General features: G+C 38.3%; 1 protein-coding gene across 1 annotated transcript; it reads left to right on the plus strand.

Annotated features, from left to right (window-relative positions):
- Nucleotides 1-13068: 13068 nt before the first annotated feature.
- On the plus strand, nucleotides 13069-15264 carry FSCB (fibrous sheath CABYR binding protein). The gene is made up of 2 exons (XM_021709992.1): nucleotides 13069-14994; nucleotides 15025-15264. The coding sequence occupies exons 1-2, from the start codon at nucleotides 13069-13071 to the stop codon at nucleotides 15262-15264; spliced, it is 2166 nt and encodes a 721-aa protein (XP_021565667.1).
- The last annotated feature ends 11249 nt before the right edge of the window (nucleotides 15265-26513 follow it).

Below are 26513 nucleotides of genomic sequence, written 5' to 3' on the forward strand. Positions count from 1 at the left end.
ATGTTCTGTATTAGGGCTCTTATTTTGGTGATTTGCGTTCTTCTGTTAAAGTTGGTGTTTTGGTGGTCTTCTCTTTCCAGCTCCCTTAGGTGTTTTGTTAGCCTCTCCATTTGTGATCTTTCATTTTCTTGATGTGTGCTCGTAGAGATATAAATTCCCTTTTTAGAATTGTTTTCCTGGCATCCCAGAGGTTTTGGTAAGATGTTTCTTCATTTTCATTGGCTTCCAGGAATCTTTTAATTTCACTCTTGATCCAGTAGCTGTTCAGCATCATGCTGTTTAGTGTCCATGTCTTTGTGGACTTTGGGAAAATATTGTTGGTTTTGATATTTATTTTTATTTCATTGTGGTCTGTGAGTGTGCATGGCAAGATTTCAACCTATGGAATTTGTTTATGCTTGATTTATGACCGAGGATGGGATCGATATGGAGTACGCTCTATATGGTGATAAGTAGAATGTATATTCTGTGGTTGTTGGGTGGAATAATCTGTAGGTATCTATTAAGTTCATTTAGTCGATTGTCAAGTTTAGGTTCTGGATCTCCTTGTTGACTTTTTGCCTCAATGATCTATCTAGGGCTGTTAGTGCAGTATTCAAGTCCCCTGCTATAATAGTGTTAGAGTCAATATCTTGTTTTAGTTTACCTCGTGGTTGCTTTATAAATCTGGTGCTCCTGTGTTGGGTGCATATATGTTTAGGATGGATATTTCTTGTTGATGGATTGAACTTTTATCATTATGTAGTATCCTTTTGCATCTTTTAAAATTTTTGATAGCTTAAAGGTTGTTTTGTCTGATATTAAGATTGCAACTCCAGCATTTTTTTGTGATCCCTTTGCCTGGAGACTCATTTTCCATTCTTTAACTTTGAGTCTGTGTGCATTCCTTGTAACGAGATGAGTCTCCTGGAGGCAGCAAATAGTGGGGTCAAGGTTTCTTTTTCAGTTTGCCATTTCATATCTTTTCATTGGTGCCTTTAGTCCATTCACATTCAGGCTGATTATTGAAATGTGACTGTTTATTGCTGTCATGAGGTTCTTATAAAATTTTTTCTTTGCTTGTTTTCTTTTGGTTTTGGGTTTAATGTATGCGTGTGTTTTCAAGTTTCTTGTTGCACTGTATTCTCTGTTGATTTTGTGCTCCACTGTTCTCTTGGTTAGTGTGTGGTCATTCATTTTTTTCTTTCTTTTATGCTTTATATCTTTTTAAGTGTCTCCTGTAAAGCTGATCTGGAAGTGGCATAATCTCTTAGGAATTGAATGTCTGGGAAGGATTTTAATTCTCCATCTGTGATGAAATTGAGTTTGGCTGGATAGGAGATTCTTGGTTGCAATTGTTTATCTTTGAGGACTTTCTCTATAAAGGTCCAGTTCCTCCTTGCTTGTAGTGTTTCTGCTGATAGGTCTGCTGCTATTCTGATTGGTTTTTCCTGGTAGGTAGTCTGACATTTCTCTCTTGTTCTCTAGGAATTTTTCTTTTGTGCCTACTTTGTGTAGGTGAACACTATGTGTCTAGGGGTTGTTCTTCATATTTGATGGTTTGGGGAGGTTCTCTGTATCTCTTATGCTTGGCTGGTCACATCTCTGGTAAGATGGGGAAAGTTTTCTTGGATTATCTCCTGGAATATTTGTTCCAAGTTGTTCTCCATTTCCCTTTATTCTTCTGGGATAACAATCAGGCATAGGTTCAGCCTCTTGATATAATCACACATCTCTTGTAGGCTTTGTTCTTTCTTTCTGAATCTTCTTTCTATGTTTTTTACAGATCGGGTTAATTCCATGTACTGGTCTTCAAGTTTTGAGATTCTTCCTTCAGCTAGACTAATTCTGCTTTCCATGCTTATCACCTTGTTATTTATTTCCTGCATGAAATTTTTTATTGCCAAAATCTCTGTTACAAGTTCTTTCAGTGTTGCATCTTGTCTTTCTTGAATCTTATTCACCGTTTTCTTCTATTCCCTAAAACCTGCCATATTCTGGGGTTAGTTGTTGGTGACTTCCATTGTTTGGGCACCAAGGTCTGATTTTGTCTTTGGTAACTTGAAGTTGCCTGAAGTCTTCCTTTGGGTTTTCCTCATTTATGACAGATCTCTTGTTTTTCTCTTTAGTTCTGTTATTCAGTGTCAGCGGGAGAGACTTTCCCTTTTGATGTTTGCTTAGTCCTCTATTCTTCCTTGATCCAGGCCCTGGATTTGGGGAACTTTGCTGGTGTTGATATTTATTTTCATTCCATTGTGGTCTGAGAAGGTATATGACAGTATTTCAATCTTATGGAATTTGTTTATGCTTGATTTATGGTCAAGGTTCTGGTCAATCTTAGAGTACATTCTATGTGGTGATGAGTAGAATGGATATTCCATAGTTGTTGGGTGGAATGTTCTGTAAGTATTTATTAAGTCCATTCAAGCATCTAGTTGAGGTTTTGAATCTCCTTAGTGATTTTTTGTATTAATGATATGTCTAGAGTTGTTAGTAGGGTATTTAGGTTCCCAGTTATGATAGTATTAGAATCAGTATCTTTTTGTTTACCTAAAAGCTGCTTTATGAAAGTTGGTGCTCCTATGTTGGGTGCATATATGCTTAGGATGGATATTTCTTGTTGATGGATTGAACCTCTGAACCTTTTATCATTATGTAGTGGCCTTCCATATCTTTTAAAATTTTTGATAGCTTAAAGAATATATTGTCTGATAGTAAAATCACAATTACTGCTTTCTTTTATGTTCCATTCACCTGAAAATTTGATTTCCATCTTCTTACTTTGAGTCTGTGAGTGTTCTTTCTGGTGAGATGAGTCTCCTGAAGATAGTATATTTCTGTGCCATATTTTTTCATCCAGTTTGATATTCTGTGTCTTTTCAGTGTTGCACTTATTCCATTCACCTTCAGGCTAATTATTGAGATGTGAGAGTGTATCCCTACCATGTGGTTCTTATAGAGTTTATTGTTGTTTGTTTCTGTTTATTTGTTGACTCTCTTTTGATTTTTGGGTGGATTTATGCGTGTTTTCAATCTTTTTTCCAGGATTCTGGGGAAGGGCATGGTCATTCTTTTTTTCCTTTTTTCTGTGTTTAATGCTTTATCCTGTGTTTCTTGTAGAGCTGGTCTGGGTGCAGCACAAATCTTAGGGACTGAATGTATGGAAAGGATTTTAATTCCCATGCTGATGAAGCCTAACTTAGCTGGGTTGGAAATTCTTGGTTAAAATTGCTTATCTTTGAGAGTTTTGAAGATTGGACTTCAGTGTTTTTTAGCCTGCTGTATTTCTGTAGATAAGTCTGCTGCTATTCTAATGGATCTTCCTGGTAGGTAGTCTGATCTTTCTTTCTTGCTGCCTTTAGGAGTTTTTCTTTTATTCTTACTTTGTGTAAGTGAATTACTATGTGTCTTGAAGTTGATCTTCTCAATTGATGTCTTGCTGGGGTTCTCTGAATCTCCTGTGTTTGAATGGTCACATCTTTGATGAGATGAGGAAAGTTTTCTTGGATAATTTCCTGGAATGTTTGTTCAAGGGTGTTCTCTGTCTACCTGCCTCAGGGATTCCAATTAATCTTTGGTTTGACTGTAAGTCAATCCACGTTGCTGCAAAGTTCATTTTTGTTCTTCTTTATGGCTGCATAACATTCCATTGTGTATATGTATCACAATATTTTTAATCTGGTCCTCTTTTGATGGGCAGCACAGTTGGTTCCATGTTCTTGTTATTGTGAACAATGCCACAATAAACATACGTGTGCAGGTATCTTTTTTATAGAGTGATTTGAGTTCTTCCAGGCATATCTCCAGTAGGGAGATTGCGGGGTCATATGGAAGGTTGAATTTTAGAACTTTTAGGAATTGCCACACTGATTTCCACAGAAGTTGAACTAGTTTACACTCCCACCAACAGTGTAGAAGTGTTCCCTTTTTTGCCACATCCTCTCCAGCATCTGTTATTTTTTGAGTTATTGATGATGGCCATCCTGACTGGGTTTAGGTGGTATCTCAGTGTAGTTTTAATTTATATTTCTTTGATGACTAGTGAGACTGAGCATTTTTTCATGTATCTGTTGGCTGCCTGTACATCTTCTTTTGAGAACTGTCTATTGATGCATTTTTCCCACTTTGTAAAGTGGCTGTTTGATTTTTCTTTTCAGCATGTTTGAGTTCCTTGTTGATCCTAGTTGTTAGACCTTTGTCAGACATACAGTTGGCAAATTTTTTTTCCCAGTCTGTGGGCTGTCTCTCTGCTCTCTTGATAGTTTCTTTGGCTTTGCAGTAGCTTGTCAGTTTGATGAGGTCCCACTTGTCTATCTTATCTCTTATGGCATGATCTCTTGGGGTTTTGATCAGGAATTAGCTGTCAATTCCCATTTCCATAAGGGTATCTCCTGCATTTTCTAAGGTTCTTATAGTTTGAGGTTTTATGTTTAAGTCTTTGACCCATTTAGAGTTTATTTTTGTGTATAGGTAGGGGTCTTGTTTTAATCTTCCACATGTGGTCAGTCAGTTTTCCCAGCACCATTTACTGAATAAGTTCTCATCTCCCCAGTGGTTGGTGGTGGAGGCTTTGTTGAAGATGAGTTGGTTGAGAAATTGAGGTTTTACTTCTGGGATTTCTATCCTGTTCCATTGGTCTATATGCCTGTTCCTTTATCAGTACCAGGCTGTTTTGATTATTGTAGCTTTATAATAAAGTTTAGAGTTTTATAATAAAGTTTAGAGCTTTATAATAAAGTTTACGTTTTCTAGTTTGTTTCCATACAAGTGTATATAGTACAAGTGTGATACCTTCTGTTTTTTGTTGTTGTTGTTGTTGTTGTTGAGGATTGTTTTGACTATTCATGGTTATTTATGTTTCCCTATGAATTCCTCTATTGTTTCCAGGTCTTAGAAGAATGCTGCTGGTAATTTGATGGGTGTTGCGCTAAATCTGTGGATTGCCTTAGGTAGAATGGACATCTTAATGATGTTGATTCTTCCAATCCAAGAGCGTGGAGTATTTTTTCACTTGTTTGTATTATCTTTGATTTCTTTGAGCAGTGTTTTGTAGTTTTCATTGTAAAGATCTTTCACATCTCTGGTTAGGAAGATGCCAAGATATTTCAATTTTTTGTGGCTATTGTGAATGGGATTGTGCTTTTCATTTGGGTTTCTTTATTATTGGTTTATAGAAATGTGATTGTCTTTTGCACATTTATTTTATATCCTGAGACTCTGCCAAAGTCCTTTAACAGTACAAGGAGGTTTTTGACAGATTCTCTAGGTTTTTTGAGGTATAGTATCGTCTGCAAAGAGGGATAACTTGAGTTCCTCTTTTTCTATTTGGATACCTCTGATCTTCTTCTCTTGTCTGATTGCTCTAGTTAGGACTTCCAAAACTATGTTGAACAGGAGAGGTGAGAGGGGACATCCTTGTCTTGTTCCAGTTTTCAGGGGAAATGGTTCCAATTTCTGTCTGTTTAGCAGTATGTTGACTGTGGGGTTCTTGTAGATGGTTCTTACTATTTGGAGGTATGTTCCATCTATGCCTAGATGTTCGAGGGTTTTTATCAAGAAGTGGTGCTGGATTTTTATCAAAAGCTTCTTCTGCGTCTAATGATATAATCATGTGGCTTTTGTTTTTACATCTTTTGATGTATTTATTTATGTTTATAATCTCACAAATGTTGAATAAGTCCTGCATCCCGGAGATGAAGCCTACTTGGTCATGGTGGGTGATTTTTGAGATGTGTTGTTGAATCCGGTTTGCTAGGATCTTGTTGAGAATTTTAGCATCTATGTTCATCAAGGATATTGGCCTGTAGTTCTCTTTTTTTGTTCGATCTTTACCTGATTTGGGTATCAATGTGATATTAGCTTCATAAAATGATTTGAGAAGAGTTCCATTTTTCTCAATCACCTGGAAAACTTTCAATAGGATTATCATCAGTTCCTCTTTGTATGTTTTGCAGAATTCTCCTGGAAAGCCATCTGGTCCAGGGCTTTTTTTTTTTTTTTGTAGGTAGTTTTCTTATGACATAGTCAATTTCCTGGTTTGTTATTGGTTTATTTAAGGTCTTAATAGCTCCTTGTTTCAACCTGGGGAGATTGTGTGATGTCAGAAAGTCCTACATTTTTTCCTTTACGTTTTCTAGTTTATTTCCATACAAGTGTATATAGTAGTCTCTGATAAACTTTTGTATTTCTTCAGGGTCAGTTGTGACTTCATCTTCTGTGTTTCAGATTCTGTTTACTTGGGCTTTGTCTCTCTTTTTCTTGATCAGTCTAGCTAGGGGGCCATCAATCTTGTTTATGCTTTCAAAGAACCAGTTTTTTTTTGTTGTTGTTTCATTGATTTTTATATTATCTTTTTATCTTCTATGTCCTAGATTTGGGCTTTTGTTTTGGTAATCTGGATTCTTCTACTGCAGTTAGGGTTTTTGTGGTCTTACTTTTCCAGCTTCCTTAGGTGAGTTGTTAGGTTAACTTGTAATCTTTCCATTTTCTTCATGTGTGTTTGTAGTGATATAAATTCTCCTCTTAGTACTGTTTTCATGGCATCCCAAAAGTTTTGGTAAGATGTTTCTTCATTTTCATTTGTTTCCAGGTATCTTTTAATCTCAGTTTTGATTTCCATGTTGACCCAGGAGTTGCTTAGCATCATGCTGTTTAGTGTCCATGTCATTGTGGGTTTTGGGGAAACTTTGTTGGTGTTGGTATTTATTTTTATTCCACTGTGGTCTGAGAAGGTGCATGGTAAAATTTCAATCTTATGAAATTTGTTTATGCTCGATTTATGACCAAGGATATGGTCAATCTTAGAGTATGTTCATGTGGTGATGAGTAGAATGTGTATTCTGTGGTCATTGGGTGGAGTGTTCTGTAGGTAACAATTAAGTCCATTTGGTCAAGTGTCACTTGAGATTCTGGATCTTTTTGCTGACTTTTTGTCTTCATGATTTGTCTAGGGTTGTGAGTGGGGTATTAAAGTCCCCAGCTACGATAGTGTTAGAGTCAGTATCTTTGTTAAGCTTGCCTAAAAGCTGCTTTATGAAAGTTGGTGTTCCTAGGTTTGGTGCATATATGTTTAGGATGGATATTTCTTGTTGATAGACAGTTTTCAAATGTGATTAAGGGTGGAGTTGTTGTTCAGAAACTGTCTGAAGATCCCAGTATCTACTGACAGATGTTTGGATCCCCTAGAACCCACTTTCCACTGTATTATAATTTGTCCATGTGGTGGGTGTGTATTTTGTCTCCTGAATGCAAAATGAGATAAGAAAAAGGAAAAGAATGGAAAAAGGGAGGAGGGAGATGAAAGGAATATTGACAGAGAAGAAGAAGGGGAAAAATGACAGACACGCCAACTAACGAATAAACAAAGAAACAAATAAAAATAGAAAAAACTAAAAACACCCCCCAAACATACAATCATACAAATAAACAAACAAAAAGCCTGTTGATGTGCTTGTCCTTAAAAATACCCACACACAAACAGAAAATCCAAAAAATAATAAAATAACAAAAACAAAGCAAGTACAAAAAAACCTAGAAAGAGACAAAAAAAAAAAAAAGAGCTCTCTCTGTGACTGTTTCTGGAACTTTGGATTCCTAAGCACTGCTGTCACTTTTGGCTTCCACCACTTTTGGCTGCCACTCGCATTAAGGAATGCCTCCAGTCTCCAGCGCATCCCCTCTACTCTCAGTACAGGCCAATTAGGTTGCTCTCAGCATAGGTTAGATGCCCCATGGACTGCTGTTGGAGGAGGTGAATCAGATCTGGACTTACTTGACTTTTCTGTTACCACTGCTGCTGCAAAGTCTCCGACTCAGATCAGACATGTCTGTGCCTGCTCCAGCATTGAGGAGAGACATCTGTCTCTCTGTGTTGGATGGTTGATCCCAGAGGGTGTGGAGATAGCCTTTGGGTCTCAGGTTGGAGGCTGGACAGAGCCGGGTAGGGCAAGGCAGGTCTCTGTCTGGTCCTGGGACAGATAAAATGGCAGCAGTCAGCATCTCCTCATTGGTGGCGGGATCAGTTCCAGACTTCCTCACTGCATCTTCCCCATGGTTTCTGCTGCTAGCACCTGGCCTGCTGCAGCAGGTGGTGGTGTGGGTCAGGCAAGTGGTGAGGAGCAGCTGATCTCTGAGACCCATGAGGACAGCAGACAATTCTGTGCACCAGGGGCTCCGATCTCAGGGCAATGGTGGGTTGCGGTCATTTCTGGAGGAGAGCCCCATGTGCTTGAACCCCAGTATCCCCTCAGCTGGACCTTCACTCACCCACCAGCACACACCCACTCACACAGACAGTCTTTATGGACATTCACTTTTGCAGAGACTCTCACACTCTGACCAGTTCTGCTGCTATCTTGCCTCATCCCCGACATCATGCTTAATGGACAGAAGCTGGAAGCATTTCCTCTAAGAACTGGAACAAGACAAGTATACCCACTCTCACCCATTCTATTCAACATAGTACTAGAAGCCCTAGCCAAAGCAATCAGGTACGAGAAGGAAATAAGGGGTATCTAAATAAGAAAAGAGGAAGTTAAGCTATCCCTCTTTGCAGATGATATAATCCTATACCTAGAAAATTCTAGAAATTTATCTCACACTGATAAATGACTTCAGTAAAGTCTTTGGATATAAAACCAATGTGCAAAAGACAGTTGCATTTCTATACACCAACATCAAGCAGACTGAGAACCAAATTAAAAAGAAATGGATGAACATCCCATGCTCAGGGACTGGAAGAATCAGTACTGTCAAGATATCCATCCTACCCAAGGCAGTCTACAGATCCAATGTAGTCCCTAACAAATTGCCAACATCATTTTTCACGAACTGAGAAAAGACAATACAGAAACTCATATGGATGCCAAAAAGAGCACAAATAGTCAAAACAATTCTCAGCAAAAGGAACAAAGCTTGAGGCATCACATTTCCAGACTTTCAACTTTATTATAAGGTTACAGTCACCAGGATGGTATGGTATTGGTATAGGGATAGACCAATGGAACAGAACAGATAATCCAGAAATAAAAACATGGTCCCTCAACTAACTCATCTTTGACAAAGTCATCAATTAACTCAAAATGGATCAAGTACTTAAATGTGAAACTTTCAATTATAAGAATCATAGAAGAAAATGTAGGGAATACCGTCCTGGACATCAGAGTAGGTAATGAATTCATGGACAAGTTCTCAAAAGCAAGTGCAATAAAAGCTAATATTGACAGGTAGGGTCTTATCAAACTAAAAAGATTTTGCACAGCAAAAGAAACCATTGAAAGAGTAAAGAGACAACCCATGGAATAGGAAAAATATATTTGTAAGCTATGCACCTGACAATAGCCTAACATCCAAGATTTATAAGGAACTCAAACAAATTGAAGGGGGGAACCCCAAAAAACGCTATTAAAAAAGTGGACAAAGGACTTGAACAGACACTTCTAAAAGGATGACATACAAACACATGAAAAAATGGTCAGCATCACTAATCCAGAGAAATGCAAATCAAAACTGTAATGAGATACCACCTAACACTGATAAGGATGGCTATCATTAATAAGTCAAAAAGAACAAGTCCTATCATGGCTATGGAGAAAAGAAGCTACTTCTATACTATTGGTGGGAATGTAAGCCAGTTCAACCCCTGTGGAAAGCAGTGTGGCAATTTCTCAAATAGCTAAAAATTGAGCTTTGATACAATCCATCAATTCCTCTCCTGGGAATATACCCAGAGGAATATAAGTCACTCTACCAAAAAGACACCTGCACACGTATGTTTACTGCAGCACTTTTCACAATAGCAAAAATATGGAACCAGCCAAGATACCTATTGAAAGTGTACTGGATAAAGAAAATGTAGTACATATACACAATAGAATATTATGTAGCCACAAAGAACAAAACTGTGGCCTTCACAGCAACTTGGATGCAGCTGGAGACCGTTATACCTAGTTAACTGCTACAGAAATAAAGAACTGAATATTGCATGCTCTTACTCATAAATGGGCCGGAACACTGGTCTTACTAGCACAAGGCTGGGATCGGCAGACATTGGACACTGCTAGGGGAGAAACAGAGGGAGGAGAAATGGAGGAACATGGCAATGCACTGGGTACCTGGTCCCCTTTTAGTTGGAGAGAGAGTCAGCTAGAAACCCAAACTTCACCTACACGCAATCTACTTGTGTAGTATATCCCCACTTGTACCACACAACTTAAAAAAAAAGATTCTATAAAAATAAGAAAAGATATACATTGATTGGTTTACCTAGAAAATGATATATTCAGCATATTATAAATACAATGTAAAAAGCTTTTTTAAAAAAAATGTTGGGTATTAGGCTTCAACATATACATTTGTGGAAAAGGGGATATTGATGCAAACATTCAGTGCATAGTACCAGTGCACATGAAGTAAAAACATTATTCAATTCACTTCTATGTTTTCTAAGGGTAATACAGCATACAGAAATTTTTAGAAAGAAATTTAAAACATTACTAGGTTAATAAATTCAGCGTGCACGTATTACTTTGTTTCCTGTGACTATTTTAAAGGTATTTTCTACTCAACTCTTCTCAGACGACTTGCACAATGTTTAGACGACTTGCACAATGTTTCTGCACACCAATTACCTTTCTAGTAAAATTCTAGTGTGATACATTAAAATTTTGTATTTTACATGGAATACAATGCTATCTACAATCTGCTTGACTGGGGTTCCACTTTTTCAAAGCTTCAATTTAAAGGTTTTATCTTCGTTGGGTCCTTCATTCCCATGTAGTTACTCATCAGAGTCTATAGCGACTGCCTCAAAAGATGCATTTTATTTCAGTTGGCATATATTCAGAAGTAATATTCTTTTATTTGACAAACTTGGGGTGGGACTACTTTCTGAAACAGTTAAATAAAAATCAAAACATCTCAAGATGTTTGAGGAGAAAAAACATGCCTTCTAAATTTTTATAGTAGGCTACTGTAGTTAGTGAATTTTAAGGACGTAGAAAAGGAGCTTACCTGGAGGTGAACTTCAGAATTCAAAGCTTTCGCACCTGTGCTGGCGAGAGGCCAACTAATGCAATGCGCGCTTGCACAGAACTGGTGTCAGTCCCTTCCCCCGCTCCCACGATAAAGGGGCACCTTTTTCTGTGTTTCCCAGGGGCTGTGCGAGGGCTGATGGGGCCGCTTGCAGACTGGGCCCTGTCCCTTTGTCCTTAGTCTCCAAGATGGGCAGGTTCGGTTCCACGCACCATGGGGGCGGTGTCTTCAGGTAGGAGCCAAGCCTGGGGCTTTGGCCTTGAAGTATGTGGAGGCTGGTCCTGTAAGGAGCTGTGCGAGTTAGGGTCTGTGGGCAAATAACTACCTTGCAGGGTGCTGTGACACACATGAGACTCAACACCTTGACGGGGTGGCTGTGGACCAGTGAGGTTTGGGGTACAGCCGGGCACGACACAGACCCTAAACAGCCCAGACTCGACAGTTGGTGAGACCTCCATGTGGGCTTCCAGAGGAACGAGCATCCCCTTGAGGACAAGGTGGGCTGTCAGTTACCAAGGGTCCCGAATTAACAGGATTACTAAACATTTGGGAGTGTGAATTCAGCTCAATGCCAAGCCCTCCCTCCCCATCCTTTCTGAGCTTAGTGGTGCCTAGTTCGCTTGGGTGTGGTGGGGACCATCTTGCATCCTCAGAGGGTTGTGCCACAGTGATGGAAGCTGCTATCACCAGGTGAGAGTTATGGTACTCTGTATTCACTGTTTCTTCTGCCCCTGTTTGAGCGAAATAACTTAGATGTTTGTCTGGTATTTGACATGAGCTATTTATTTTGGGAAGCAATGCAAGTGAATGTAAATCCCTACATACTGTTTGATTAAATGCAGTAGAATACAGTTATGTGTAATCTCTTTACACAGTAGTGTATCTAGTCTTTTGACTTTAGTTATTGCCCCCAAAATTACAAAGACCAGTGAATAGGACATGCAGACTCTGTCAGGCAATTCTGCGACAGGATGAGAAATTAGAACAGTACACCAACTGCAGTGGTCAGTTTAAGTGAAATGGTTTAATGGTGCAATTAAAATAATAAGGTAAGGGTTTAAAACACACACACACCCCAAACAAAAGTTTTCCTTTTTTTTTCCTTTTGAGTTGGAGTCTCACTCTGTCGCCCAGACTGGAGTGCAGTGGCCGCTCCTGGCCACCGCAGCCTTGACCTGCTGGGCTCCAGTGATCCTTCCACCTTAGGCTTCCCAGTAGCCAGAATTACAGGCGCGCACTACCACGCCCGGCTGATTTTTTGATTTATTGTAGAGATGAGGTCTCGCTGCCCAGGCGGGTCTCGAACTCGTGGGCTCAGGCAATCCACTCATCCCTCCCAAAAGTTCTTCAAACACTATTAACTTTCTTTCAAGTCATGTAAACATACATTAATAGATAATTCCCATACATATGATATCAGTTGTTTTTTTTTTAATAACAATTGAAAATAGACTGCAGCATTCTGAGTTCTACATTACTGTCTTTGATAGTAGGATGAAAATAACAGAACTGAAAATTCAAAAATATCAACTTCAACAATTAGATAGTGGCATTATTAGAATTTATTTGATGTTCCTTTGGTAGATGTGCTTTTATTTCGACTTGACTTGTTTCAAAAAGTAGATATCTTGCTTGCAGCCATTACCTACGAGTGTATACTAAGGTAAAAAGTGCTGGGAAGACCATCAGTGGAACCTTTCAGGGTGAATTGGCTGTGAGGTCATAGACCCTTGAGAGAAGCTTCTAAAAGTGAGATTTAGCTATATCAGTAACTAGGCAAGCAAGATGCTTACCAAGTAAGGAGGGATCCAACAAGTGTGTAGTACAGAATGCTGTAAATTACTTTTTTTTTTCCTGAGGGAGCGCAACAGAATTGCCCTTAATGAAGAAAGGCAGAATCTTAACCACCTGTTATAGTTGTGATTCTTTATGATTAATTACTTGAAAATTAACACATTTGAAATTCACCAGCCCGATATGGAAGAAAGTGATGAACCTGATCAACCTAGCTCAGCACTGAGGGAAGAAATTCGAAAGAGAAGACGACCCAGCCAACCCATGGTAGACAAATCCCAGCAGACTGAAGTAATAGAAAAAAAGAAATACTTGACCATACCACAACCATCTGACCCCAAGGCTACTGTTAGTATTGGTAACATTCCTGGAAGCAAAGGCAAATACTCTGCCAAAAATGATGCTTCTTGTAGAATTTCTTCTCAACTTCAGCAAACTTGGACAAAGAAAAAGCATGGACGGGAAATGACTAATAAATCTCAGCAGACAGACACCATCCTAGAAGAGAAGAAAGAAATCAAGTTAGTTGATGAGACAGTGGCACCTGAACAAAAGCCATCTGGTGTTGGAGAAGCAGCTCCTGAATTGCCGGAGGGTGTTCATGGAGTAGAAAGTTCATCAATCAGACACTTGATTCAACTAAAAATGGACCGATCTCAGCAGACCGATTGTACTGGAGACTGGACCACGATGACCACTCCCCCAAAAGAAACAGCAAACAAGGAGCAGCAGACATATTTTAGTGAATCAGAAGTAGGGGTCTTTTCCAAGCCAGGTAGTTCTTTCACAAAGTCAGAGGAAAGTGCCCAGAAACATAAATCCTCAGGAGAGATTTTTGTTAGCGAACATCCTGAATTTCAACCAGCAACAAGTAGCGGTGAAGCAATCAGCAGACTTTCATTTACTCAGGAAACTAAAATAGGTTCTCCAGAAATTACAGAAGATGAACTTAGACGAGAAGTGACCATACCTGTTTCAGAAGGAGGTTCTGTTGCTAAAAAGGGGGCTTCTGTTGAAATAGAGCCTCCACGAACAGACGTCTCAGCTGGAGTACAGACTCCATCAGCTGAAGAGGCCACCACTAAAGTAGAGGCCACGCCTCCTGCTGAGGAGGCCCCTGTCCAAATACAGCTTCCAGTTGAAGAGACTCCTGCTGCTGAGGCAGTCATTGCAGCTGCTGAGGCTTCTGTTGAGGTTCAGACTCCACCAACTGAAGAGGCTCCTTCAGTAGAGCTTCCTGATGAGGTTCAGCCTCTGCCAGCTGAAGAGTCTCCTTTAGAAGAACCCTCTGATGCATCACAGCCCCAACCAGCTGAAGAAGCTCCTTCAGAAGAGCCTCCTAAAGAAATTCAGCCTCCATTAGCAGAAGAAGCTTCTGTTGAAGTACAGCCTCCACCAGCGGAGGAGGCCCTTGAGGAAGCCCCAGCTAAAGGAGATCCTCCTGTTGTTGAAGAGATCCCTGCTGAAGTTCAGCCTCTACTGCCTGAAGAGCTTCTTCCAGAAGAGGCTTCAGAACTTCAGCTTCCAACAGCTATAGAGACCCCTGGAGAAGAGGCCCCTGTTGAAGTTCAGCCCCCATCAGATGAAGAGACCCCTGGAGAAGAGATCCCTGCTGAAGTTCAGCCTCTACTGCCTGAAGAGCTTCTTCCAGAAGAGGCTTCAGAACTTCAGCTTCCAACAGCTATAGAGACCCCTGGAGAAGAGGAACCTGTTGAAGTTCAGCCCCCATCAGATGAAGAGACCCCTGGAGAAGAGATCCCTGCTGAAGTTCAGCCTTCATCTGCTGTAGAGACCCCTGATGAAGAGGCCTCTAATGAAATCCAGCTTCCAGCAGCTTCAGAGGCTCCTGCAGAAGAGGTCCCTTCTGAGGTTCAGCCTCTATCCGCTGAAGAGACTATTACAGAAGAGGCCTCTGATGGAATTCAGCTTCTAGCACCTACAGAGACTCCTTTAGAAGAGGTCCCCGCTGCAGTTCAGTCTCTACCATCTGAGGAGGCTTTTGCAGGGGTTCGGCCTCCATCAGCTGAAGAGACTGTTGCTGAAGAGGTCTCTGATGGAATTCAGCTCCTAGCAGCATCAGAGACTCTTTCAGAAGAGGACCCTGCGGAAGTTCAGTCTCCACCAGCCATGGAGGCTCCCGCTGAAGTTCAGTCTCTACCAGCTCAGGAGGCCCCTATGGAAGAGGCCCCTGTTGAGGTTCAGTCTCTAACAGCGGATGAGGTCCCTGCAGAAGAGGCCCCTGTTGGCAAACAGCCTTCACCAGCTAATCTTCCTCCTATTGAAGAGTTTCCTCCTTTGCAAGAGGCCTCTGCTGATATCCCACCTCCACCATCTGAGCAATCCCCTGCAGATGAGGCTCTATTAGAGAATGTGTCTACTGAATTTCAGTCGTTGCAGGGAGCAGATGTCCCAGCAGAAAAATCAGGGTCAGTTGTTTTGCAAGGTGATGGAAAATTTTAAGAGATTTTAAAAATGAATCCTGTCTTTAATGATTTGTTTAATACTAAGGATGGACGGGTTCCCACTCTTGAAATAGAGGGTGTTATTCATATGCAATAAAAAATGTTCCTCCTGAATGGTAATCAGGTCGTCCTATCTAAGCCAGCGATCAGAAGCTAGGCAGGTATGGAAGTACTTTGTGAATAAATTAAAGGGAACTCCAAGGCTTGCAGTACAGGCTGGAAAATAAACAAAACAGTAGAAGTTTAAAATGACTTGTGTTATTTTCATTTGAATCTATAGTGTGTAAAATACTTACTTTGAAGTAAGTGTATGATTAGAACCATTACTTAAAATATCCTTCCAGCCGGGTGCGGTGGCTAAAGCCTGTAATCCCAGCACTTTGGGAGGCAGAGGCGAGCGGATTGCCTGATCTCAGGGGTTCAAGACCAGCCTTAGTAGCATGGTGAGACCTTGTCTCTACAATAAGTCAATAAGTCAAAAAATTGGCACATGCCTGTGGTTCCAGCTACTTGGAAGACTGAGGTGGAATGATCACCTCAGCCTAATAGGTCAAGGCTGCGGTGGCTGTGAATGTGCCACTACACTCTACCCTGGGCAACAGAGTGAGACTCATTCAAAAAATAATAAATAAAATAAAGTAATAAAATAATATAAAATAAAAAATATATACTTTCTACAAATAAACCCTGTGTCAACAGGGTAAAGTTAACTCTGCAGTCATACATTTTTTCTTCACCTTCTTTTTATAAGTGTAATTTCTGGTGGATAAGCCATTTTCTTTTCTGCAGGTCTATTATCTACTTTATATTCCTTGAGTTTTAGTCACCCATCTAAAGTTATGTGATATTCTCTTTCTCCTTGCTATAATTCATCTCTTATTCTCAATTCTCTTTTTTCTCTTTTTATTCAATTCCTTCTGATACAAGCATTACTTTCCTGGTTTTAATCTAAATGTTCTTTCTTATTTTCTTGCATATTTTACATTTCAGTGTCTGAAAAGAGAAATTTATTTCCTTTGTAAAAACCATAAGTTCAATAGTTTTAGATGATGGTAATAGAGGAAGTATTTAAAAAATTTTGTAAATATGAAACCAAATATATTTAGATGGCTTTGAGGGCACATTCCTGTTTAGTTTTCATTTCAACTGAGAATATGATGAGTCTTTTGGAAGCTTGACATGTTTTTTTTTTTTTCTGTCTGAACTTGTGCTGAAGAGAAACAGAATAAAATCAGATTAATTTCATGTAAGCTATTGAAGTTTTTAAAGTGTGTCAAACTTTAACAATACTGTCAGTGTTCTAATATGTCTGCTATTAAAGGATATCTGGTTTTCTATTGTTATAACAACTTTAGAAACAATATTTTGTCTAGTTACAAATAACTTGAAATGTGCCGAAGTGTTGAGATAATTCTCTTAAAATTTTAAAAATTTGGTCAATGTATTTCTTTGTTAGTGAAAATACTAGATTGATGATTCCAAATCTTGTTAAGTTTTGGTGCCTATGATTGTTGGATATTTGTCACATACTTTGTTATCTGAACACCTAAGAACATATAATGTTTTAAGTAAGTTTCCTGAGAAATTTGTAAAAATTATTGCAAGCACACTCTTTCTTGTATGTGTCAGATTTAAGGTTGTAAAACATTACTCTAGACTATGTAGAATGGAAGATGATTTTTAAAAAATTTCCAAATCCCTTTTATGTTTTCTAAGATACTTAAATCCAGTTAAACTGGGTATTCTAAATTAGAAGGTTTTTTTTTTTTTCTATTTTAGATTTTCTATTGTGTCTTGTTTTTTAAATTCAGAAGCCATACAAAAATTCAGAACTACATTCAAAAGAGAATATATTTAATGAAGATGGAATTTATCCACTGGCAACATGAAAAAACTGTCAACACTTAAAAGTTGGATGTTAGCTGGAACTGAGGTAGAGATTATGTATACAAATAGTATACTGTATAAATAGAAAACAAGTATATTTAGGAGATTATGGAGGCCAAACTAAACAGGGATAGCTGTGAACATTTAGGGCAGGAAACATTGATTTGAAGCTTATAAAAGGCAGGTATAAGTAAGAAAATCTCCCGAGTAAGCAGAACACTGGGTAATATGAAGCGATTTTGACTTTTAAAATAAGTAATTGGCAAAGATTCAGAGTGAGTAGAAACATGTAAAGGATAGTTTCTAATAAGTGTTAAGGATGACATCAGGTTGCTAACCATTAAATTTTTTTAATGTGAAATATTTTTAAAAGCAGTTTTACTGAGGTGTAACCTGCATATAGTAAATTACATTTATTTAAGTTGTACAATTTGATGAGTTTTGACAAACATATACACCTGTGAAACCACAACAATACTCAAGATAACAAAAATAATCATAACTCATAAGTTCCCACGGTGACCATCTGTAACTTCTTTCTGCTTCTACCCTTCAACCCCACACCTACAATCAATTTCTGATGTTTTATGTCACTATATGTTCTTTCAAAAACATTTTTTGTGATCTGGCTTCTCTAACTTAACTTTATTTTGAGATTCAGTCATGCTGTTGTATATATATCATCTTTTTCCTTTTAATTGTCAAGTTGTATTCCATTACATGAATACTGAGCAATTTAAAAAAATTCAATTATTTGTTGGCCATTTGGGTTGGTTGTGGTTTTTGGCTGTTATATATAAAGAACAGAATGGCTAGGTTGTGTGATAGGTGTATGTTTAACTTTAAAAGCAAGAACAAAACTGACAAACTATTTTCCAAAGTGTTGCGCATTTATGTGTTGATCAACAACTGATGGAGTTTCACATCCTTGTCACAGTTTTCATTTCAGCCACTCTAGTGGGCATATAGCAATAGCTCCTTGTAATTTTAATGTGTATTTCTCCAATGAATAATGATTTTGAGCATCTTTTTAATGTGCTTATTTTGCTATTTGCATAACTTTTGTGAAGCACATGCATTTTCTTTTTTTTTATTGCTATATATCTTATACTTAATTTTAAGGTTTGTTGTCAGTAAATTTTTTATGTGGTGTGAAGAAAGATATGAGGTTAATTTCTTTTGAGACATACGGGTAGCCCTATGTTCCATTACCATTTGTTATAAATTATTAACTTGTTTTGAACTGCCTTGGTGCCTTTGTTGAAAATAAAATGATCATATATGTAGGTGTTTTGTTCCATTGATCTATATGTCTATATTTACATCAGTTAAGCATTGCTTTAAGTAGCTTCATAATACATCTTGAAATCAAACAGTGTTTTCCAATATTTTTCTTCTTTTTAGAAGTTGTTTTTTAGCAATTCTGGGTCTTTTGCATTTCCATGTAAATATTTGTATTAGTTTATTTTTTTTAACTTTTAAGTCTTTTTATTTTAAAATCATGGGGTACAATTCAGGGTTAGGTATACAAATATTCATTGTGCAGTACCCTTGTTGATGAGGTGTGTCCCCCCTTCCCCACGCAGATTTCTACTACTGTCAATCCCATCTGCCCACCCCCCCAACCCCCACAGTTTCCCACTACTGTCAATCCCTTTCTTATAGTATTATAGTAGTTGTTCAAGGTCCACTTATGAATGAGAACATGTGATAGTCAGTTATTTGTTTCTGTGAAAGATCACTTATTATTATAGTCTCTATTTCCATCCAGGTTGCTGCAAAGTTCATGATTTTGTTCTTCTTTATGGCTGCATAATATTCCATTGTGTCTATGTACCACATTTTTTTAATCCAGTTCTCTTTTGATGGGCAGCATGGTTGGTTCCATGTTCTTGTTATTGTGAACAATACTCCGATAAACATACGTGTACAGGTATCTAAGTGATTTGAGTTCTTCTGGGTATATTTCCAGTAGGGGAATTGCAGAGTCATAAGGAAGGTCGAATTTTAGAACTTTTGGGAATTGCTACACTGATTTCCACAGAGGCTGTACTAGTTTACACTCCCACCACAGTGTAGAAGTGTACCCTTTTCACCACAAAATCTCCAGCATCTGTTATTTTTTGAGTTATTTATGATGGCCATTCTGACTGGAGTTAGGTGGTATCTGAGTGTAGTTTTAATTTGCATCTCTTTGATGACTAATGAGATTGAACATTTTTTATGTTTCTGTCAGCTGTTGATAAGTCTTTGTTTGAGAACTGTCTATTAATATCTTTTGCCCACTTTGTAATGGGGCTGTTTGTTGTTTTCTTTTCAGCACGTTTGAGTTCCTTGTATATCCTAGATGTTAGTCCTTTGTCAGACATGGAGTTGGCAAATATTTTTTCCCAGTCTGTGGGCTGTCTCTCTGCTCTCTTGATGGCTTCTTTGGCTTTGCAGAAGCTTGTCAGTTTAATGAGGTCCCACTTGTCTATCTTATCTCTTATGATCTGGGCACTTCGGGTTTTGATCAGAAATTGGTTGCCAGTGCCAACTTACATAAGGGTGTCTCCTGCATTTTCCAAGATTCTTATAGTTTGAGGTTTTACGTTTAGGTCTCTTATCCATTTAGAGTTAATTTTTATGTATGGGGATAGGTTGGGGTCCTGTTTCAATCTTCTGCATGTGGTCAGTCAGTTTCCCCAGCACAATTTACTGAATAGGTTCTCGTCTCCCCAGTGGTTGGTGGTGGAGGCTTTGTCGAAGATGAGTTGGTTGAGAAATTGAGGCTTTGCTTCTGGAATCTCAATTCTATTCCACTGGTCTCTATGCCTGTTCTTGTACCAGACCAGGCTGTTTGATTATTGTAGCTTTATAATAAAGTTTAAACTCTGGGAGTGTGATGCCTCCTGCTTTTTTTTTGCTCAGGATTGTGTTGGCTATTCTTGGTCATTTATGTTTCCATATGTATTCCTGCATTGTTGTTTCTAGTTCTGAGAAGAATGTTGCTGGTAAATTGATGGGTATTGTGTTAAATCTGCAGATTGCCTTAGGTAGAATGGACATCTTAACAATGTTGATTCTTCTAATCCATGAGCGTGGAATATCTTTCCACTTGTTTCTGTCATCTTTGATTTCTTTGAGCAGTGTTTTGTAGTTTTCTTTGCAAAGGTCTTTCACATCTATGTTAGGAAGATTCCAAGGTATTTAATATTTTTTTTTTGTGGCTATTGTGAATGGAATTGTGCTTTTTATTTGGGTTTCTGTTTGTTTATTATCCGTGTATAGAAATATGATTGTCTTTTGCACCTTTATTTTATACCCTGAGACTTTGCCAAAGTCCTTTATCAGTGCAAGGAGGTTTTTGACAGATTCTCTTGGGTTTTCAAGGTATAGAATCATGTTGTCTGCAAAGAGAGATAATTTGACTTCCTCTTTTCCTATTTGGATACCCCTGATCGGCTTCTCTTCTCTGATTGCTCTAGTTAGGACTTCCAAAACTATGTTGAACAGGAGGGGTGAGAGTGGGCATCCTTGTTGTGTTTCAGTTTTCAGGGGAAATGGTTCCAGTTTCTGTCTGTTTATCAGTATGCTGGCTGTAGGTTTCTCATAGATGGCCTTTACTATTTTGAGGTGTTTTATCTATGAGTAGATGTTCGAGGGTTTTTATCAAAAGCTTTTTCTGCATCTAATGATATAATTATGTGGTTTTTGTTTTTACATCTGTTGATATATTTAATTATGTTTATGGTCTTGTGAATGTTGAACCAGGCTTGCATCCCAGAGATGATGCCTACTTGGTCATGATGAACAATTTTTGAGATGTGTTGTTGAATCCATTTTGTTAGGGTCTTGTTGAGAATTTTAGCATCTATGTTCATCAAGAATATTGGCCTGTAGTTTTCTTTCTTTGTTGGATCTTTACCTGGTTTGGGTATCAATGTGATGTCAACTTCATAAAATGGTTTGTGGAGAGTTTCATCTTTCTCAGTCACCTGGGATACTTTTGATAGGATTGATATCAATTCCTCCTTGTATGTTTTGTAGAATTCTGCTGGAAAGCCATCTGGTCCTAGTCTTTTTTTTTTATAGGTAGTTTTTTTAATGACATAGTCAATTTCCTGGATTGTTATTGGTCTATTTAGGGTGTCAATTTCTTCTTGTTTTAACCTGGGGAGGTTGTGTGATGTCAGAAAGTCCTCCATTTCCTTTAGGTTTTCACGTTTGTTTCCATAAAAGTGTACATAGTAGTCTCTGATAATCGTTTTTATTTCTTCAGGGTCAGATGTGACTTCATCTTTTGTGTTTTTGATTGTGTTTATTTGGGCTTTCTTGGTCAGTTTAGCTAGGGGACCATCAATCTTGTTAATCCTTTCAAAGAACCAACTTTTTGTTTCACTGACTTTTTTGTATTATCTTTTTGTCTTCTATATCTCTGATTTGGGCTTTTATTTTGGTGATCTAGATTCTTCTGCTGAAGTTAGGGTTTTGATAGTCTTGCTTTTCCAGCTTCCTTGGGTGACTTGTTAGGCTAACTTGTGATCTTTCCATTTTCTTCATGTGCGTTTGTAGAGATATGAATTTCCCTCTTACTACTGATTTCATGACATCTCAGAGATTTTGGTAAGACGTTTCTTTTTCTTCATTTGCTTCCAAATCTCTGTTTTGATTTCCATGTTGACCCAGGAGTTACTTAGCATCATACTGTTTAGTGTTCATGTCTTTGTGAGTTTTGGGGAACTTTGTTGGTGTTGATATTTATTTTTATTCCACTGCGGTCTGAGAAGGTGTATAGCAAAATTTCAATCTTATGAAATTTGTTTATGCTTGATTTATGGCCAAGGATATGGTCTATCTTAGAGTACATTCTGTGTGGTGATGAGTAGAATATATATTCTATGGGTGTTGGGTGGAGTGTTCTGTAGGTATCAATTAAGTCCAGTTGGTCAAGAATCACATTGAGGTTCCGGATCTCCTTGCTGATTTTTTGTCCTGATGATCTATCTAGGGTTGTGAGTGGGGTATTAAAGTCCCTAGCTAAGATAGTGTAAGAGTCAATATCTTTTTTAAGTTTATCTAGAGAGGTAGAAGCTGCTCTATGAAAGTTGGTGCTCCTATGTTGGGTGCATATATGTTTAGGATGGATGTTTCTTGTTGATGGATTGAACCTTTTATCATTATATATTGACCTTCTGTATCTCCTTAAATTTTTATTAGCTTAAAGGGTATTTTGTCTGAAATTAAGGTTGTAACCCCTGCTTTCTTTTGTGTCATGTTCGCCTGAAATTTTGCTTCCCATCCTCTTACTTTGAGTCTGTGAGTGTCCTTTCTGGTGAGATGAGTCCCTTGTAGACAATATATTGTTGCCTCATGATATTTTATCCATTTTGCCCTTCTATGTCTTTTCAGTGGTGCATTTAGTCCATACACATTCAGGCTAATTGTTGAAATGTGAGAGTTTATCCCTGTCATGAGGTTCTTACAGAGTTGTTGTTGTTCCTGTTTGTTTGTTGTATTTCTTTTGATTTTTGGGTTGTTTCATGTACTGTTTCCTGTACTCTTGTGAAGAATGTTGTCGTTCCTTTTTCCTTTTCTTCTGTGTTTAATACTTTCTTAAGTGTTTCTTGTAGAGGTCGTCTAGAGGCAGCGTAACTTCTTAGGAATTGGATATCTGGAAAAGATTTTAATTCTCCCTTACTGATGAAGATTAGCTTAGCTGAGTAGGTTATTCTTGGTTGAAATTGTTTTTCTCTTAGTACTTTGAAGGTAGGACTGCAGGCTCTCCTAGCTGAAGTGATTCTGTAGCTAAATTTGCTGCTATTCAAATTGGTCTTCTCCTGTAGGTAGTCTGACCTTTTTCTCTTGCTGCCTTTAGGATGTTTTCTTTCATACCTACATTATTTAGGTGAATTATTATGTGTCTGGGAGTTGATTTTCTCATTAGTTGTCTCACAGGAGTTCTCTAAATCTCTTGTGTTTGAATTTGATGAGCTGAGGAAAGTTTTCTTGAATAATTTCATGGAATGTTTGTCCCAGGGTGGTCTCTGTCTCTCTTCCTGCCTCAGGAAGTCCACTTACTCTTAGATTTGGCCTCTTGAAATAATTGCACATCTCTTAAAGCTTTTATTCTGTCTTTTAAGCTTCTTTTCTATGTTTTTGACAGTTTGGGTTAGTTCTATATTTTGGTCACAAGCTCTTAGATTCTTTCTTCTGCTTGGCTGATTCTGCTTTCCATGCTTATTAGTTTGGTATTTATTTCAATCACAGTATTCTTTACTGCTGTTATCTCAGTTATCGACTCCTTCCTTTTTTCTTTTGTCTCTCCTCAATTCTTTTAATTCTCTCTGTTAATGTCTTGATGTCTGGATTTGTAGTATGTGACCAGTCATTCTGGGGTCTCTTCATTGCTTACATTCCAAAGTCTGTTTTCTCAGTGTGTGACCTTATAGGGTTCCATGTGAGAATCATATTCTTCTTTTGGTTTTTCTTCATTTGTTCAGATTTTCCTTCCCGCTTTTTCCTTTTTTCCCCCCTCTTCTTTAATTCTATTGTTCAGGGATGGTGGGGTTGCTTTTACTTCTGTTTGCTCAATCTCCTATTCTTCCTTTTGTGAATACTCTAGCTTTTTTCAGTTCTGAAGCTGGACTATGGGTTGTGGGCTATAATTTTTTGCAGTTTTGAGATTTAATTGAGGGAGGAGCTGTGATTCAAAATCTATCTGCAGATCCCTGTATCCACCGACAGGTGTGGAACCTGGAACCCACTTCCCACTGCCATGCGATCTGTCCATGTAGTGGGAGTATATGTTTGGTCCCTGAAAGCAAAATGAGGTAAGAAAAAGGAAAGGAATGGATTGGGGAAGGGGAGGGGGAAGAGGAAGGGGGAGAGAGAAAAGAGTATGAGGGAAAACAGAAAAACGTACTGACTAACAAATGAAAAGAGACACAAAGACAGAAAAGAGTAAAAAAAACTAAAACATATAGACAATCTTACAAACACACAAGCCAACTAGCCACCCTATTGATGTGCTATTCCCCTACACAAACAGGAAGTCTAAAGAAAAAAAATCGGTAAAATAATGGAAACAAAGCAAGTATGAACATGTTATCTATAATAGTAAGAAAAGAGAGAGGAGAGGAAAAAATGAGTAAAACAAACAAAGAAAAAAAAAGGAACCAGGCTCACTCTCAGATCATTCCTGTAAGTCCAATGTCATTTCAGCTCTGATCTCTAGCTCTCATCATAGGCTGGTAGGGTTGCTTACAGCTAGGGTCAGAAGCCCCAGGCCTGCTGTGAAAGGAAGGTGGATCAGATCTGGACTCAGTCGGCTTGCTGCCTGTCAAGTCTGCCACTTAGATCTGACCTGTGTCCAATCTAGCATGGGGGAGGGGCTTCTGTCTCTCCTAGTGTGATGCGATTACCTTAGGTCCCAAGTTGGAGGCTGGAAGGAACTGGGGGGAGCTGGACGGAGCAATGCAGGTCTCTGCCTGGTTTTGAAGCTCCAGCTGATCTCTGGTCCTGCCATGGCTGGGGGTGAGCTGTGGGAGGCAGAATGCAAGACAGCTGGGTGCTACAGGTTGGCGGGGCACGGGGCTGCTTGAGGCAGGATTGGGAGGTGCAGCCAGTGAGGGAGCCTGGAGCTCCATGGGGCCAGGAGCTGAGGGCTGCCCGGGGTGGGGCAGGGCAGTGATGGCAGCAGCAGTGATGTTGGTGGTGGGAGCAGTGCGGGTATGGGTCCAGGGGCCTCCAGCCCACAGGCTTATGCAACTGGTCAAGAAGCAGGCTGGCAGCAGCAGCAGCAGTCACCTGGGGGAAAGTGAGAGTCTTTATGGACACTCACTTTCATGGAGACTCTCACAGTCCAACCTGTCCTGTTGCCATCTTGCCAGAAATCCCTGTATTCATTTATTAATTTCCACAATTTTTTTTTCTGGGATTGCACTAAATCTAAAGATCAATTTGAAAAGAAATTACATTGTAACAATGATAAATCTTCTGATCCATTAACATACTTAGGAATATATATTTCCATTTATTTAGGCTTTCTTTATTTTCTCTCAGATAATTTGTAGGCTTTGATTTTATAAACTTTATTCGTAAATATTTCATTTTTTGATGCTATTATTTTTTCATTTTACCTTCCAATTTTTTGTTGTTATTGCTTAGAAATGCAATTGACTTTTTGTATTGGCCTTGAATACTGAGATCTTGCCAGTGTAATTGATTAACTCCAGTAGCTTTGTTTATTTGGATCATACTTGGAATTTTCTACATAGACAATTATTTCATCTGCAAATACAGTTTAAAAAGTTTTCTTTTCATTTTGCTTTCACTTTGTTTATCTTTTCTTATCGCACTGGCTAGAATCTTTAGTACAAGTGGTGAGAGCAAACTTTTTGCCTTGTCCTTATTGTAGGAAGAAAGCATTCAGATTTTCACCATTAGGTATGTTGCTTGCTATAGCATTTTTATAGATGCTCTTTATGTGATTGAAAAAATTTTCTTATATATCTAGTTGGCTAGGTATTTTTTTTCCCTTAGAAATGAATGTTTAATTTTGGCAAATGCTTTTATTGAATCTATTGAGATGATCATATGGTTTTCATTTTTGTTGTGCTAATGTAGTGAATTTTGTAGACTGATTTTTAAATATTAAACCAATTTTTCATTACCCTGAGTAATCCCTACTTAGTCACAATATACTATTTAAACTTTTTTTTTTAATTCAATGTACTACAATTTTATTAAGAATTTTTGCAATTATTTTCATGAGGGATATAGATCTATAGATTTTTTTTCTTGTAATGTCTTTGTCCAGTTTTAGTGTCCATGTAATGCTGGTCTCATATAATTAAGTGGCAAGTGTTTCTTTTCATTTTTCGGAAAACATTGTGCAGAATTTGTATTAGTTCTCCTCTAAATGTTTTACAGAATTTGGCGGGGAAGCCACCTGGGCCTGGAGTTTTGTTTTTGGGAAAAAGTTTTTGACAAAAATTCTTTCTTTAATAGATGTAGGGCTACTTGTGTTGTTTGTTATAACATATTTATTTATCCTTTTTATGTCTGTAGGATCTTTAATGCTGTTTTATTTCTAATTATGGTAAAATATTTTATACCTTATGCCATCATGAACCTCAGAGTTCAGATTTGTGTCTTTTCTCTTCTCTGTCCACATTTACTTCCTTGGTGAGCTCGTTTAATCTGTGGCTCTATATACCATCTCTATCATTGAATGATTTAGATCTCCTTGGCCAGAACTCTCAGACAACCTTCTCAAAACCTTAGTAACTTGTGCTTCTCTGTCTCTGCTTTTCTTTCTTCCTAAATCAACCTGACTTGAGATTTACTAGTTGTATCGATCTCATTCTCCTCAAGAAC

The sequence above is a fragment of the Carlito syrichta genome, unplaced genomic scaffold, assembly GCF_000164805.1.
Source record: "Carlito syrichta isolate Samal-C Ts95f unplaced genomic scaffold, Tarsius_syrichta-2.0.1 Scaffold287865, whole genome shotgun sequence".
NCBI classification, from domain to species: Eukaryota; Metazoa; Chordata; class Mammalia; order Primates; family Tarsiidae; genus Carlito; species Carlito syrichta.

Excerpts from the sequence above, each read along its gene's own strand:
- FSCB (XM_021709992.1), top strand. The coding sequence starts at position 13,069 with ATGGTAGACAAATCCCAGCAGACTGAAGTAATAGAAAAAAAGAAATAC. Across the intron at positions 14,995-15,024 it reads CCCCTATGGAAGAGGCCCCT|GTCCCTGCAGAAGAGGCCCC; the intron begins GTTGAGGTTCAG and ends ACAGCGGATGAG.